The sequence below is a fragment of the Dendrobates tinctorius genome, unplaced genomic scaffold (assembly GCF_039654945.1).
Source record: "Dendrobates tinctorius isolate UK_male_01 unplaced genomic scaffold, ASM3965494v1 ptg000021l, whole genome shotgun sequence".
In the NCBI taxonomy this organism is placed as follows: domain Eukaryota; kingdom Metazoa; phylum Chordata; class Amphibia; order Anura; family Dendrobatidae; genus Dendrobates; species Dendrobates tinctorius.
In genome coordinates this window covers 14,424,337-14,436,669 of record NW_027361689.1, presented here as the reverse complement: position 1 = coordinate 14,436,669, position 12,333 = coordinate 14,424,337, and the positions used below count along the sequence as shown (strand labels likewise).

The 12,333-nt window shown below is 46.1% G+C and overlaps 1 protein-coding gene across 1 annotated transcript in view; it reads left to right on the top strand.

Moving 5' to 3' along the window:
- The window catches only part of ADAM17 (ADAM metallopeptidase domain 17), a 108,492-nt gene that overhangs the window by 38,068 nt on the left and 58,091 nt on the right, over positions 1–12,333 (top strand). Inside the window, exons 7-8 of the mRNA XM_073568206.1 lie at positions 6,794–6,936; positions 7,724–7,810. Coding sequence (XP_073424307.1) covers positions 6,794–6,936; positions 7,724–7,810 — 230 coding nt within the window. The remainder of the gene's footprint in view (positions 1–6,793; positions 6,937–7,723; positions 7,811–12,333) is intronic.

Here is a 12,333-nt window from a genome sequence, read left to right as displayed (position 1 = left end):
AACTAGACCCCCTAAGGAACTTATCTAGATGTGTGGTGACCACTTTGAACCCCCAAGGGCTTCACAGAAGTTTATAACGCCCGGGCGTGAAAATAAAAAATCATATTTTTTCCACAAACATGATCATTTAGTCCCCAATATTTTGTTTTCCCAAGGGTAACAGGAGAAATTGGACTCCAAAGGTTGTTGTCAAATTTGTCCTGAGTACGCTGATACCCAATATGTGGGGGGAACCACTGTTTAGGCACATGGCAGGGCTCAGAAGGGAAGGAGCCCCGTTTGACTTAAAATTGGCTGGAATTGAGATCGGACGCCATGTCACGTTTGACGAGCGTCTGATGTGCCTAAACAGTGGAAACCCCCACAAGTAACCCCATTTTGGAAACTAGACCCCCTAAGGAACTTATCTAGATGTGTGGTGAGCACTTTCAACCCCCAAGTGTTTCACTAAAGATTATAATGCGCAGGCGTGAAAATATAAAATCCTGTTTTGTTCCCACATAAATGATCATTTAGTCCCCAATTTTTAATTTTCCCAAGAGTAACAGGAGAAATTGGACCCCAAAAGTCGTTGTCCAATTTGTCCTGAGTTCCCTGATACCCCACATGTGGGAGAAAACTACTGTTTGGGCACACGTCAGGGCTCGAAAGGGAAGTAATGTCGTTTTGGAAAGCAGACTTTGATGGAATGGTCTGCGGGCGTCATGTTCCATTTGCAGAGCCCTTGATGTTCCTAAACAGTAGAAACCCCCCATAAGTGACCCCATTTTGGAAACTAGACCCCCTAAGGAACTTATCTAGATGTGTGGTGACCACTTTGAACCCCCAAGTGTTTCACTAAAGATTATAATGCCCAGGCGTGAAAATATAAAATCCTGTTTTGTTCCCACATAAATGATAATTTAGTCCCCAATTTTTAATTTTCCCAAGAGTAACAGGAGAAATTGGACCCCAAAAGTTGTTGTCCAATTTGTCCTGGGTACTCTGGTACCCCACATGTGGGAAAAAACTGTTTAGGCACACGTCGGGGCTCGAAAGGGAAGTAGTGTTGTTTTGGAATGCAGACTTTGATGGTCTGCTGGCGTCATGTTCCATTTGCAGAGTCCCTGATGTGCCTAAACAGGAAAAAACCCCACATATGACATCATTTTGGATACTAGACCCCCAAAGAACAAATCTAGATGTGCCCCCAACTAATCTAATGTAAATTAGTAGTGCATGGAGGTGTGGTACAATTTGAAGCAATCCTTCATGCACAGGCCAGGTTTTTCGGGGCAGGTGTCGCATTGATAAGTGGTGTCCCTGCGTATTCCTTTTTTGTAACACACTCGACACCTTTTTTGCGGCTTACCTTTTCTTGGGGTTGGCGGGACCAACCCCGGAAAATGCTGACCTGGGACAATACGAGCACCTTCAGTTCCTGAAGTACTGGGGCCCGCTCCTTCCTGAGCGCCAAACATCATGGCCTTAACCACTACCTCCTGGAAATGAAGGTACGACGTATCGCTGGGGCATGCACATTGTGACAGCAGGAATGCGTTGAGCATTGCCATTTGGACGATGTGCACGGCCAGCTTTTTGTACCACACCTTGGCCTTCCTCAATGCATTGTACGGTTGGAGGAGTTGATCGGAGCGATCAACTCCCCCCATGTTTTTGTTGTACCCCACTACACATGTCGGTTTGAGGACCTGTGTAGAGGTACCCCGTACAGTGCAGAGGGTACTGCCATCACCGTGTATGGTGGTCAAGAGATGGACATCTCTCTTGTCCTTGTACTTGACCACCAGCAGGTGGTCGCTACATTGGGCTCTGCTCTCACTTTTTCGGAGCATCTGCCCAAGTAGCGTCTTCGGGAGGCCTCTCTGATTTTTGCGGACAGTACCGCAGGCTGCGGTACGTCGCTCAGAGAGGGATTTGTAGAGTGGGATGCTGGTATAAAAGTTATCAGTGTAGAGGTGATAACCTTTATCCAGCAGTGGGTGCACCAAATCCCACACAATTTTCCCACTCACTCCCAGGAAAGGAGGACACTCAGGGGGTTCAATCCGGGTGTCCTTCCCTTCGTAAACTCTAAACTTGTGGGTGTACCCTGAGGTACTCTCACACAACTTACAGTTTGATTCCGTACCTGGCCCTCTTACTGGGCAGGTATTGACGGAATCGCAGCCTTCCCTTGAAGTGAACCAAGGACTCATCCACGCAAATGTCCCTTTGGGGCATGTACACTTCAGCAAACTTTTTGTTGAAGTGTTCGATGACCGGCCGAACTTTGAACAGACGGTGAAAGTTGGGGTCATCTCGTGCGGGACACTCTGCATTATCAGTATAATGCAGAAACTTGTGGATGGCCTCAAAACGCGTCCGGGCCATGACCATTCGGAATATTGGAGTGTTGTATAAAATATCAACACTCCAATATTGCCGAATTTCCGGCTTCTTCAGTATCCCCATATGGAGGACCAGGCCCCAAAACTGCGTCATTTCAACTGCGTCTACAGGAGACCAGTTTGAAAATGTTGAACACGGGTTTTGCTCCAAAAATTGACGAGTGTACAAATTAGTTTGCTCCACCATGAGGTTAACAAAATCCTCAGAGAAAAAGACTTTGAAAAAGTAAATTTCTGTGAGGCCGGTGGTGTCAAACTTGATTCCTGATTCTGCCACAAAATCAGGAATCAGTGGCTCGTAATTTTCACGGGGCGAGGTCCATATGGGGAGCACTGGGTCAGCTGCGGGCATGGTGGGCGCTGCCTCATCTTCTGTCCTGGAGCGTCTGCGTGGCGGTTCCGCAGGACCCGAGGAGGAATATGAGGATGGGGAAGAGGAAGAAGAAGAGGATGAAGAATCCGAAAAATAAAGAAAAGTCGGATCGTCATCCAAATCGCTATCAGTGTCGGAGGCAAGTATAGCATATGCCTCCTCCATTGTATAGCGCTGTTGGGATGAATTTGATGACATTTTTGTGTAAATATGGTGCTTGGGTGTACACTTTATTGAAAACTGTATGTGTACGTGAGGGGGGGGAGTGATTGGTGTAAACTTTCTGTAAAGAAAAAGCTGTGGAAAAAAGTCTAAAACAGCAGGCCCTAGCTGATAAGTGTCACTTATCAAAACTAGGCTGCTGGATGTGCGCACGGGGTGGCGCAAGGGGGGGTGGAAAAAAAAAAAGGAAAACGGCAGGCACAAACTCTGATAAGTGAACTGTGTCACTTATCCAAGTTTCGCAGCTGCGGGATGTGTGTACGGAGGGGCTAAGGAAAAAAAGCGAGCTCGAGTGTTGATCGGTGAACTGCGTCACCAATCAACGCTCGGCGGCTGCGCACGGAGGTGGCGCAAAAGTTGGGTGGAGGGGGGTAAAAATAGGGAGAAGGGGGATGGGGGGATTGGGGTGGATGAAGAGAGATTGGGCAGGGATCAACAGTTAGGGTTGTAGTTAGGTGGCACAAAGGGGGGTGAAAAAAATAAAAAACGGCAGGCACAAGCTTGGATAAGTGACGTGTGTCACTTATCCAACTTTTGCGGCTGCGGGATGTGTGTACGGAAGTGGCGCAAAGGGGGCTAAGGAAAAAAAAGCGAGCTCGAGTGTTGATCGGTGAACTGCGTCACCGATCAACGCTCGCCGGCTGCGCACGGAGGTGGCGCAAAAGTGGGGTGAAGGGGGTAAGGGGGGGATGAAGATAGATTGGGCAGGGGATCAGGGATCAATTAACACTTACAATTGTAGTTTTCTTTCTTCTTCTTCTTTCTTCTGCAGGGATTGTGATGCTACAAGCTGTGGCACCACAATACCCAGCACAGGAGCTCTTGCTGCGTCTGACCTCTCTGCAGGAATCCTCAGCTAGAGTGAGGACCCCTGCAGACAGGTCAGACAGGTCAGAGGCAGGTCAGGGGGCAGGTCACAGCGGTCACATCGCTGCTGTGACCTGTCATTGGTGGGATCGAATGATTACATCGATCCCACCAATCCCTGATCTGCCTGGTGACCATGGCAACTGCCTAGAATCGGAGCTCGTAGCTCCGATTACTAGGCAGGTCATGCCCAGGTCACCAGCAGGGCACAGAGCGGTCACATGGTGCTAATATAGCACCGATCCTGGCCGGTACTGGCAGGGCACAGCGGCGATATAGCGCCGCTGTGCACTGCGATTGGCGCGATCGATCAGATCGGTGATCGCGCCAATCCGGGTGCTTTTTGCCGGTGCCTGGCGTTGCCAGGCACCGGCTCTAGGATCGAGTACATCGGTACTCGATCCCAGCCTAGGACATCATTGTTTCAGCCAAGCTGATTGGCTGAAACAATGAGAAATGCTGCGATTGGCTGTTCAGAATTGAACAGCCAATCACAGCGCTCTGGATGCCGGGGGGGACGGGATCGCAGCCCGGGATGCCGACGCCATCTTTTCTAAGGTGAGATGGCGGCGGAATTTTAATGCGATCACCGCGACTTTAGTCGCGGTATCGCATTAAAGGGCCCGACGTACTATCCCGTCCACGGTCATACGGGCCCGGGTACCGTGGACGGGATAGTACGTCGGATGTCAGAAAGGGGTTAAAGAAGAGCCAAGTGGCGCTTAGTATATCGCCTGTCGGTGCTAATTTTGGGCATAATTTTTGGGCTGTGAGGTCTTTTATAGACAGGTGTGTACCTTTTACAAATCAAATCCTATCAGTTTAATTAAACACAGCTGGACTCCAATGAAGGAGTAGAACCATCTCAAGGGTGTGTGCACACATTGCGGATTCTGCTGCAAACCCGCCGCAGATTTGGCCCTGTGGATCAGCAGCAGATTCTGCTTCGTTGTACAGTACCATTAAAGTCTATGAGAAATGAAAAGCGCTGTGCACATGCTGCGGATTTTTCCGCGGATTTAAATCCGCAGCATGTCAATTCTTTGTGCGGATCCGCATCGTTTTGACACCTGCTCCATTATAGGAATCCGCAGGTGTCAAAACGCAGGGGAAATCCGCACAAAATCTGCAGAAAATCCGTAGATAAAACGCAGGTCATATGACCTGCGGATTTAGCCAAATCCGTGCGGAAAAATCCGCAGGGTAATCTGCAGCGTGTGCACATACCCCAAGAAGGATCACAAGGAAATGAACAGCATGTGACTTAAATATGAGTGTCTGAGCAAAGGGTCTGAATACTTATGACCATGTGATATTTCAATTTTTCTTTTTTAATAAATTTTGCAAAAATTTCTACATTTGTTTTTTTTCAGTCAAGATGGGGTGCAGAGTGTACATTATTAATGAGAAAAAAATGAACTTTTTTGAATTTAGCAAATGGCTGCAATGAAGCAAAGAGTGAAAAATGTAAAGGGGTCTGAATACTTTCCGTACCCACTGTATGCTGCCAATGATGGCATAAATGGTGTTATCAAAGGAGTGTTTGCTCTCATTGCTGCTGTGTTTATACCGGCCGATGGCTCCGCCATATTCTCGGCTGTGTAGGGTGTTTTAGCGCATCCCTGACTTGTGGCTTCTCAACTGTTGCAAAACTCCATGTGCTGGACCATCTTGGGAGTTGTGGTTTACAGCTGTAGGAGAGCACTAGCCTGGACCCTTACCAAGCGCTGCTTAATACACATAGACACGCCTTTATATTGGTTTATTACATCTGCTCTCGTGATCTATCCTTTATCACAAGAGGGGAGCAGCAAACTCGTGTCTGCTTCAGATGCTCGTCTGCCCAGTGGTATAAGTGTATGTAGTTGGACTCAGTAGTTCAGTAATAGATTTTATAAAAAAAATGTCTGCACATCAAGGCTAGAACTACATTTGATTGCCCGGGAACTGGTTGTTGCATCCACCAGCTTTCCAAAAAAATGGGGTAGACCAAAAATCCATTTTGTGAATTGAGATGGTAGTGGGCATGTGTGACCTCTGCTGCTGTGGACCGTGCATGGAGCAGTGGTTGCACATGCTCACTAACACAAGGGACTTTGGGGCCCTCATTCTCTTGGTTGGTGCTGGTCCGATTGGTTAGACCTATGGCAATCTTTCATTTATCATCTATTCTTCTGAATAGGTGTTTTGTTTTGGTGACAACCCCTTTAAGTTAATGAACAGTATTAGGCTTTCCATGTGGTTAGTACACCTCTCGATGTTAGAAATGAGCCTGAGACATATGTGTGAAATTTGGAGAAATTGCAACCTGTTAAACATTTAGGTTACAATAGAAATGTATTAGCTCCACACCTTTTTATAAAGTCACGTTTCTCCTTGTGGAGAGTGACATACCAGCCGTGGCATGCCAATATATAAGCGTCCTTACGTTGGCATGCCAGGGTTGGTATGTCACTGTCCACAAGGAGAAACGTTCCCCCTTAGGCCCCAGTCCAGAGCCACTCACCTAGCCAAATCAGATCTCATACTTTTCACTGATGAGGGGCAAACACCCCGAAACACAGTGTCTGCAAATTGAGATCCTGATTTGGCTTTTTTCCTAACTCATATTGCAAGGCTCGTTAAAGGGTCAATAGTGACTTGTAGGATGGCTGCTTCCATCAGGTGGCGCTATACAGTGCAAGTCCTCTTCCTCTCTGAAGAGGCAATTTTCATATTTTATAAATGAAAAAATTCTTAAATGGCATAAAAACATTGATAAGCTCGGTGCAGAGCATTTACAAGAAGGAAATAAAGCAAATTGCATAAAATTTGAGGGGCAAACACAATGATATGTGCTGGGATTAATGCTCTGGTGGCTAAGTGTCTTTATAAAACCCCTTTAATAATCGTCACTAAACCTCCGCCATTAATAATAAACATTTGTTTCTATTGTATTCAGATCCCGAACATTTACATCGGGAGAAAAGGCAAAAATCTCCTCCAGATCCTAATAAGAACACATGTAAGATGCTGGTGGTGGCCGATCATCGCTTCTACAAATACATGGGGCGGAAGGAAGAAAGCACCACCATCAATTATTTGGTAAGTAATCATCTGCATTTGTGTTTTAAAGGGCTTCTCCGATTTCTTTTTCATCTCTATTTTATAAGAAGGGTCTGTTGACAATCAGCAGAAATCCAAAGTGCCTATGTGTCGGGATCCCAAGCAGTTTAGTAGAAATTTGTGGGAAAACCTGTAAGATAGTGTTCATTTTGCCTGCAACGCCACCGCAGGGGAAATGAAGTATTACACTGTGTCCCTTCAAATTCATTTGATACCATTGGTATTTGCTTGTTAATTAAGGCTAGTTTCACATTTGCGTTTCAGGGCGCAGCGACGGCCTGCGCACGGCCGCCGCTATGCCCCGCCTACGGACGCATGACGCTGCATGCGTCCTGCGACCCCTATCTTTAGCACTGGGGACGCAGGCCGTGCGCAGTATGCGTTTGGCGGCGCATGCGTCCTTTTGACGCTGCGCCGACCAGCGCCAAACACAACAGGTTGCAATTTGGTGCGCTCGGCGCAGCATCAAAAGGACGCATGCGCCGCCAAACGCATACTGCGCACGGCCTGCGTCCCCAGTGCTAAAGATAGGGGACGCAGGACGCATGCAGCCCGTAGGCGGAGCTACCGGCGGAGGTGCGGCAGGGGGCGGGGCTTAGCGGCGGCCGTGCGCAGCCCGACGCTGCGGCTGTAAACGCTAATGTGAAACTAGCCTAAGTCATATTTGTACTAAAGTGGATTTTCATTATTTTCTTACACTGATTCTGTGCTCTGATCTGTATTCTTGTTTTTACCAGCGTAATTCATTGTTTCTTAACAATTGTAGATTGAGCTGATTGACCGTGTGGACGACATATACCGGAACACGTCGTGGGATTCTCAGTGGAAGGGATATGGGGTCCAGATCGAACAGGTATGCTGTGATTAGCCGTCTAGACCAGTGGTGGTGTCCTCATCCCAAGGCTGCAAGGGAATGGGACGATCGGCATTTTAAAGGCTCAAACAAATATACTACGGATGTGTACATCAGCCACAATACAGCTCTCATAGAAGTGTACGGAGCTTCACTGTGCCTCTGCATGGCACGGATTTCATTATGGAGGCAGGAACTAAACAGGCAGGGAAAGAGTACAATTGTGATAGATTGGTGGCGACAAGCATGTAAAAGTGGTGGAAAAAAAACACGTGTTGGTTTTGCTTACCAGGAATGGTTAAGAACACACCAACTATGGCTGCTGCCGCCGATCCCTATGAATGAACTCAAAGTGAAATGGTCGTGGGAGTCGACCACTGCATGGACTGGCCAGCGACTCCACCGTCCCGAGCGTGACAGCTTCCTGTATTTCTATGCAGCTGCCATGCTCGGGATGGAGAGCCGCCAGCCAGTCCGTGCACTGCATTCCCATCTCGCCCTGATTCATACGGCCTTCTTACTGTGCCCTAATACAGGGCACTATGGCTGGGGCACAGGTCTGTGGGGACTGTATGTGCCGCCATCCCGGATCCGTGCATATGGCTGTGCTGTGTGCATGGTACCTGCCTGTGCTCAGAAAGGATAATAGTCTTATGCACAAGTTACTGATGGCACAAACCTCATCAACCTCTGTGTGGCCTTGCTCTCAGCAACTTTTCCTTTTGAGAACAAGTTTTTTTTTTTTTTTGTAACTTAATTTAATGTATTTGGGGCTAAAAATCATTTTTGCAATTGAGTTTCATGAAAACTGTTGCACGGCCTCTTTGCTTCCTTGCGCATTCAACGTTGATATAGTCTGTGGTCAAAAATCAGCAGAGAGGAGCTCTAAAACAGACATAGATTTAAAAAACTCTAACTTCAGACCCTCAGAATGAGCTTACTGATGGATTCTCAGTTGGCTCTTTCTGCAGCCAGCAATAAACATTGCAACACAGGCTACGTATTGGGCTGGGGTTACACAGTGTAGTTGTGTACAACAATTTTAGAGCTGCAATTTTACTATATATAATGAAAGGTACTTCCAGTTCTCAGACATGTCGTAACTGCGTCTGACTTGCATTGAAGTCTATGGCAAGTATGGACTGTGCGATTTGTGACCAGCAACAGAAAATCTAACACTCGTGGAAACAATTGCGATGCTGTGTTGCAGTCTTGGTAGAAAACATTAGGAAATCCATTAGACGCAATGTTGCAATGCAACACCTCTAGTATTCCAGGATCCTGGTAAAGCGCTGTATAACCTGACGCATTCTAGGTCATGCTTTGACCAGTGCTTCCACATCTGCTGGACTGTTCTGTATTCCTGCTCTAGATTTTTGGATATGCCTTTGAAAATCATGCTGGGGATACACGGCAGTGACACGGGTCATGTAGCTAAAGATCGCAACGTGCCGCAGCGACATCACGGCACAATTCAAGTGAATGGGGTCGCACTGCAACGCGTAAAATTTTGCATGAAGCAAATTGCCAAAAAATCCCAATGATTCCAATTTTTTTCCTTTGAAAAGACTCCCCATTGACTTGCAAACTGCTGCAATGTAGCAGCAGCACCTTTGACCACACGACCTGCGTCTGCGTAGCTCCAACCTAAAGTCACAATGTCCTGTAGGATCTTTCTTTGTACACTCGGTCTTGTCTGGTATCCAGCGACCATGATGTCACCCGCAGTCGTACGGCAGCTGTAACGTCTGACCGCCCCATTACAGGGGTCTCATGTTGCACTGGAGGTTCCTTAATGCTGGGAATCCTATTTAATAATTTATGGACAACTGATGATTCTTATGCTCGGTGCAAAGACAAGGCTGTTCTTCATGTTTTTACAATACAGGACAATGGTGGGTAGTTTTTTATTTAATGGAGTATTTTTTCGTGTGTGTGTGTTTTTTTTTTTTGTTTTTTTTTAAATAGTTGTAGATGCTGCCCCAGCCGCGAGTTTACTTTTTTATTCATTTATATGCATGGTTACGTATAGTTATTATTGGCGATCATTGGCAGTAATCTTACCGAGACACTTTGCAGTTTGCCCCATGTGTGCAAAGTTGGAGTCCCCATGCCATGCTTGGATCCAGCATGGACCTAAAATATAAAGGAAAAACTTGTAGTACTTCTTCTTGCTGGATACAGACCTAATTTTAGCTATAAAAAGAAGCAAAAACTTCATCGATAACATCATGTGTGTTTCCAGCCGAAAGAGGGAATTTCGGATAAAATGGAGCTGCTAATTAGCTATTACCCAAACTTTAGGCGATCGACACCCTTCCCGCCAGTCCGGTAGGGTTATTCCAATCGTTACTGGTTATCACCGATCCTCCTGGATAAGTGATTAATTGCAGATCCCTGGGGGTCCCACTATTAGGTCCCTCCACCCAGCCCGAGGACAAGGCTCTGTAATTCACTTTTGGAACGGTTGGCCACAGCTGCATTAATCTTCTATGGGACTTCCTACTCAGTATTTCAGATCTCTATTCTCGGGATTAGGACTCGCTAGCGCCACCGTAATTTCTGTCATGAGTGCAATCTGACAAAACATCGGATCTCAGTCGGACCAGTGTTATTCTATGAGGCCGTGCACCGTCTTTTTATTTTTTTTCCTTGGATCGAGCCACGCCTCGGAAGAAATTGGGAGACGTTCAAGTTAATTGTTAATTGCATCCAAAAAATACAATGATTTACAATTAGAAAATAAAAACATTATTTATACATTCTTTTTAGAGGAAATGGACATTTTTTTTTTCTCTTTTTACTTAAAAGCATGTTCAAACCTTATTCCAAAATAATTTGGTCCGCGGTGTAAAGAAAACAAGAATGGAAAACAGACGGCATATCAGAATTCATCCGTTTCATATGAAAAAAAAATAACTCCATTTAGAAACTGATGGCAGCAAGACCTCTCAAAAAATTTGGGACCAGGTTAACAAACAGCTTAAAAAGTAAGTGGTACTGATAAACAACAGCTGGAGGGTCAATTTTCAAGTTACACGACTGTATATAAAAAGAGCATTGTTAGAGAGGCAGGGTCTCTCAGAAGCAAAGATGGTCAGATGTCACCAATCTGTAAAAATAACAGGTGATGCTACATAATGGTAAATATGGGCCAGGGCCAAATTTTTTGCGCTGTGCCATTAATTTCTAAATGAGTTAATTTTTTTCCCCACAAAATGGAACATGTTTAATGTTCACCATCTGATCTGTTCTATGTTCTGTTTTAACTATAGCTATAAGAGATTTTCAAATCATTGCATTCTTGTTTTCTTTACATACCAGCCCAACTTTTTGGAATTGGGGTTTTATTTTGGAAGCTAACATAAAGTTTCCAGCCCACTGAAAATAAACTGCCACAACTGGTCTCCGGTGTATAAGAAAGACATAGCTGAACTGGAGCGGGTGCAGAGAAGAGCGACCAAGGTTATTAGGGAACTAGGGGGTCTGCAATACCAAGACAGGTTATTACACTTGGGGTTATTCAGTTTGGAGAATCGTAGGCTTAGGGGTGATCTTATTACAATGTATAAATATATGTGGGGACAATACAAAGACCTTTCTAAGGATCTTTTTACTCTTAGACCTGTGACGGGGACAAGGGGGCATCCTCTACGTCTGGAGGAAAGAAGGTTTAAGCATACTCACAGACGCGGATTCTTTACTGTAAGAGCAGTGAGACTATGGAACTCTCCGCCATATGATGTTGTAATGAGTGATTCACTACTAAAATTTAAGAAGGGACTGGATGCCTTTCTTGAAAAGTATAATATTACAGGGTATATACACTAGTCTCCTTAATATTGCGTTGATCCAGGGAGCTAGTCTGATTGCCGTATGTGGAGTCGGGAAGGAATTTTTTTTCCCCAATGTGAAGCTTACTGTTGCCACATGGGTTTTTTTTGCCTTCCTCTGGATCAACATGTTAGGGCAAGTTAGGATAGGATATGGGTTGAACTAGATGGACTTAAAGTCTCCCTTCAACCTTAATAACTATGTTACTATGTTACAAGGTCATTTATTGTGGCTGTTGCCGTGGGGCCCCTCCATACACCTCCATACACCTTAGCTCAGGTTGAGCTGCTGCCTCTGCACCCTTCTTCAGCAGTGACTAGGCTGGATATTGGGTGTTGCAGCTTATAAAGCTCCTGGGCCCAGTAAGTGTGTGCTTGTGATTGCTGATCCGGGGACCCGGCAGGGGGGATTCGGAGCCACTATAAGGACTCGTTTGCTGTACCGGCTGGGATAATGGAGGAGACGTAATGGCTGACGATGATCGCTGTCTGCTGCGCCATGCGGTGTTTATTCCGAGCCTCCTGCAGAGGAGTCTGGGCGCAGATGGCGCAGCAGAGACGGGTGATGTTGTTGGCACAAAATAATGAGCTGCCGAGCAGAAGGCTGGGATCAGGAGGCGACTGAATGACAATATTCCTAGGAAGAGGCAAGATGAGCAGGCATTAAGATGGCAGGGAGGGGGACAAACA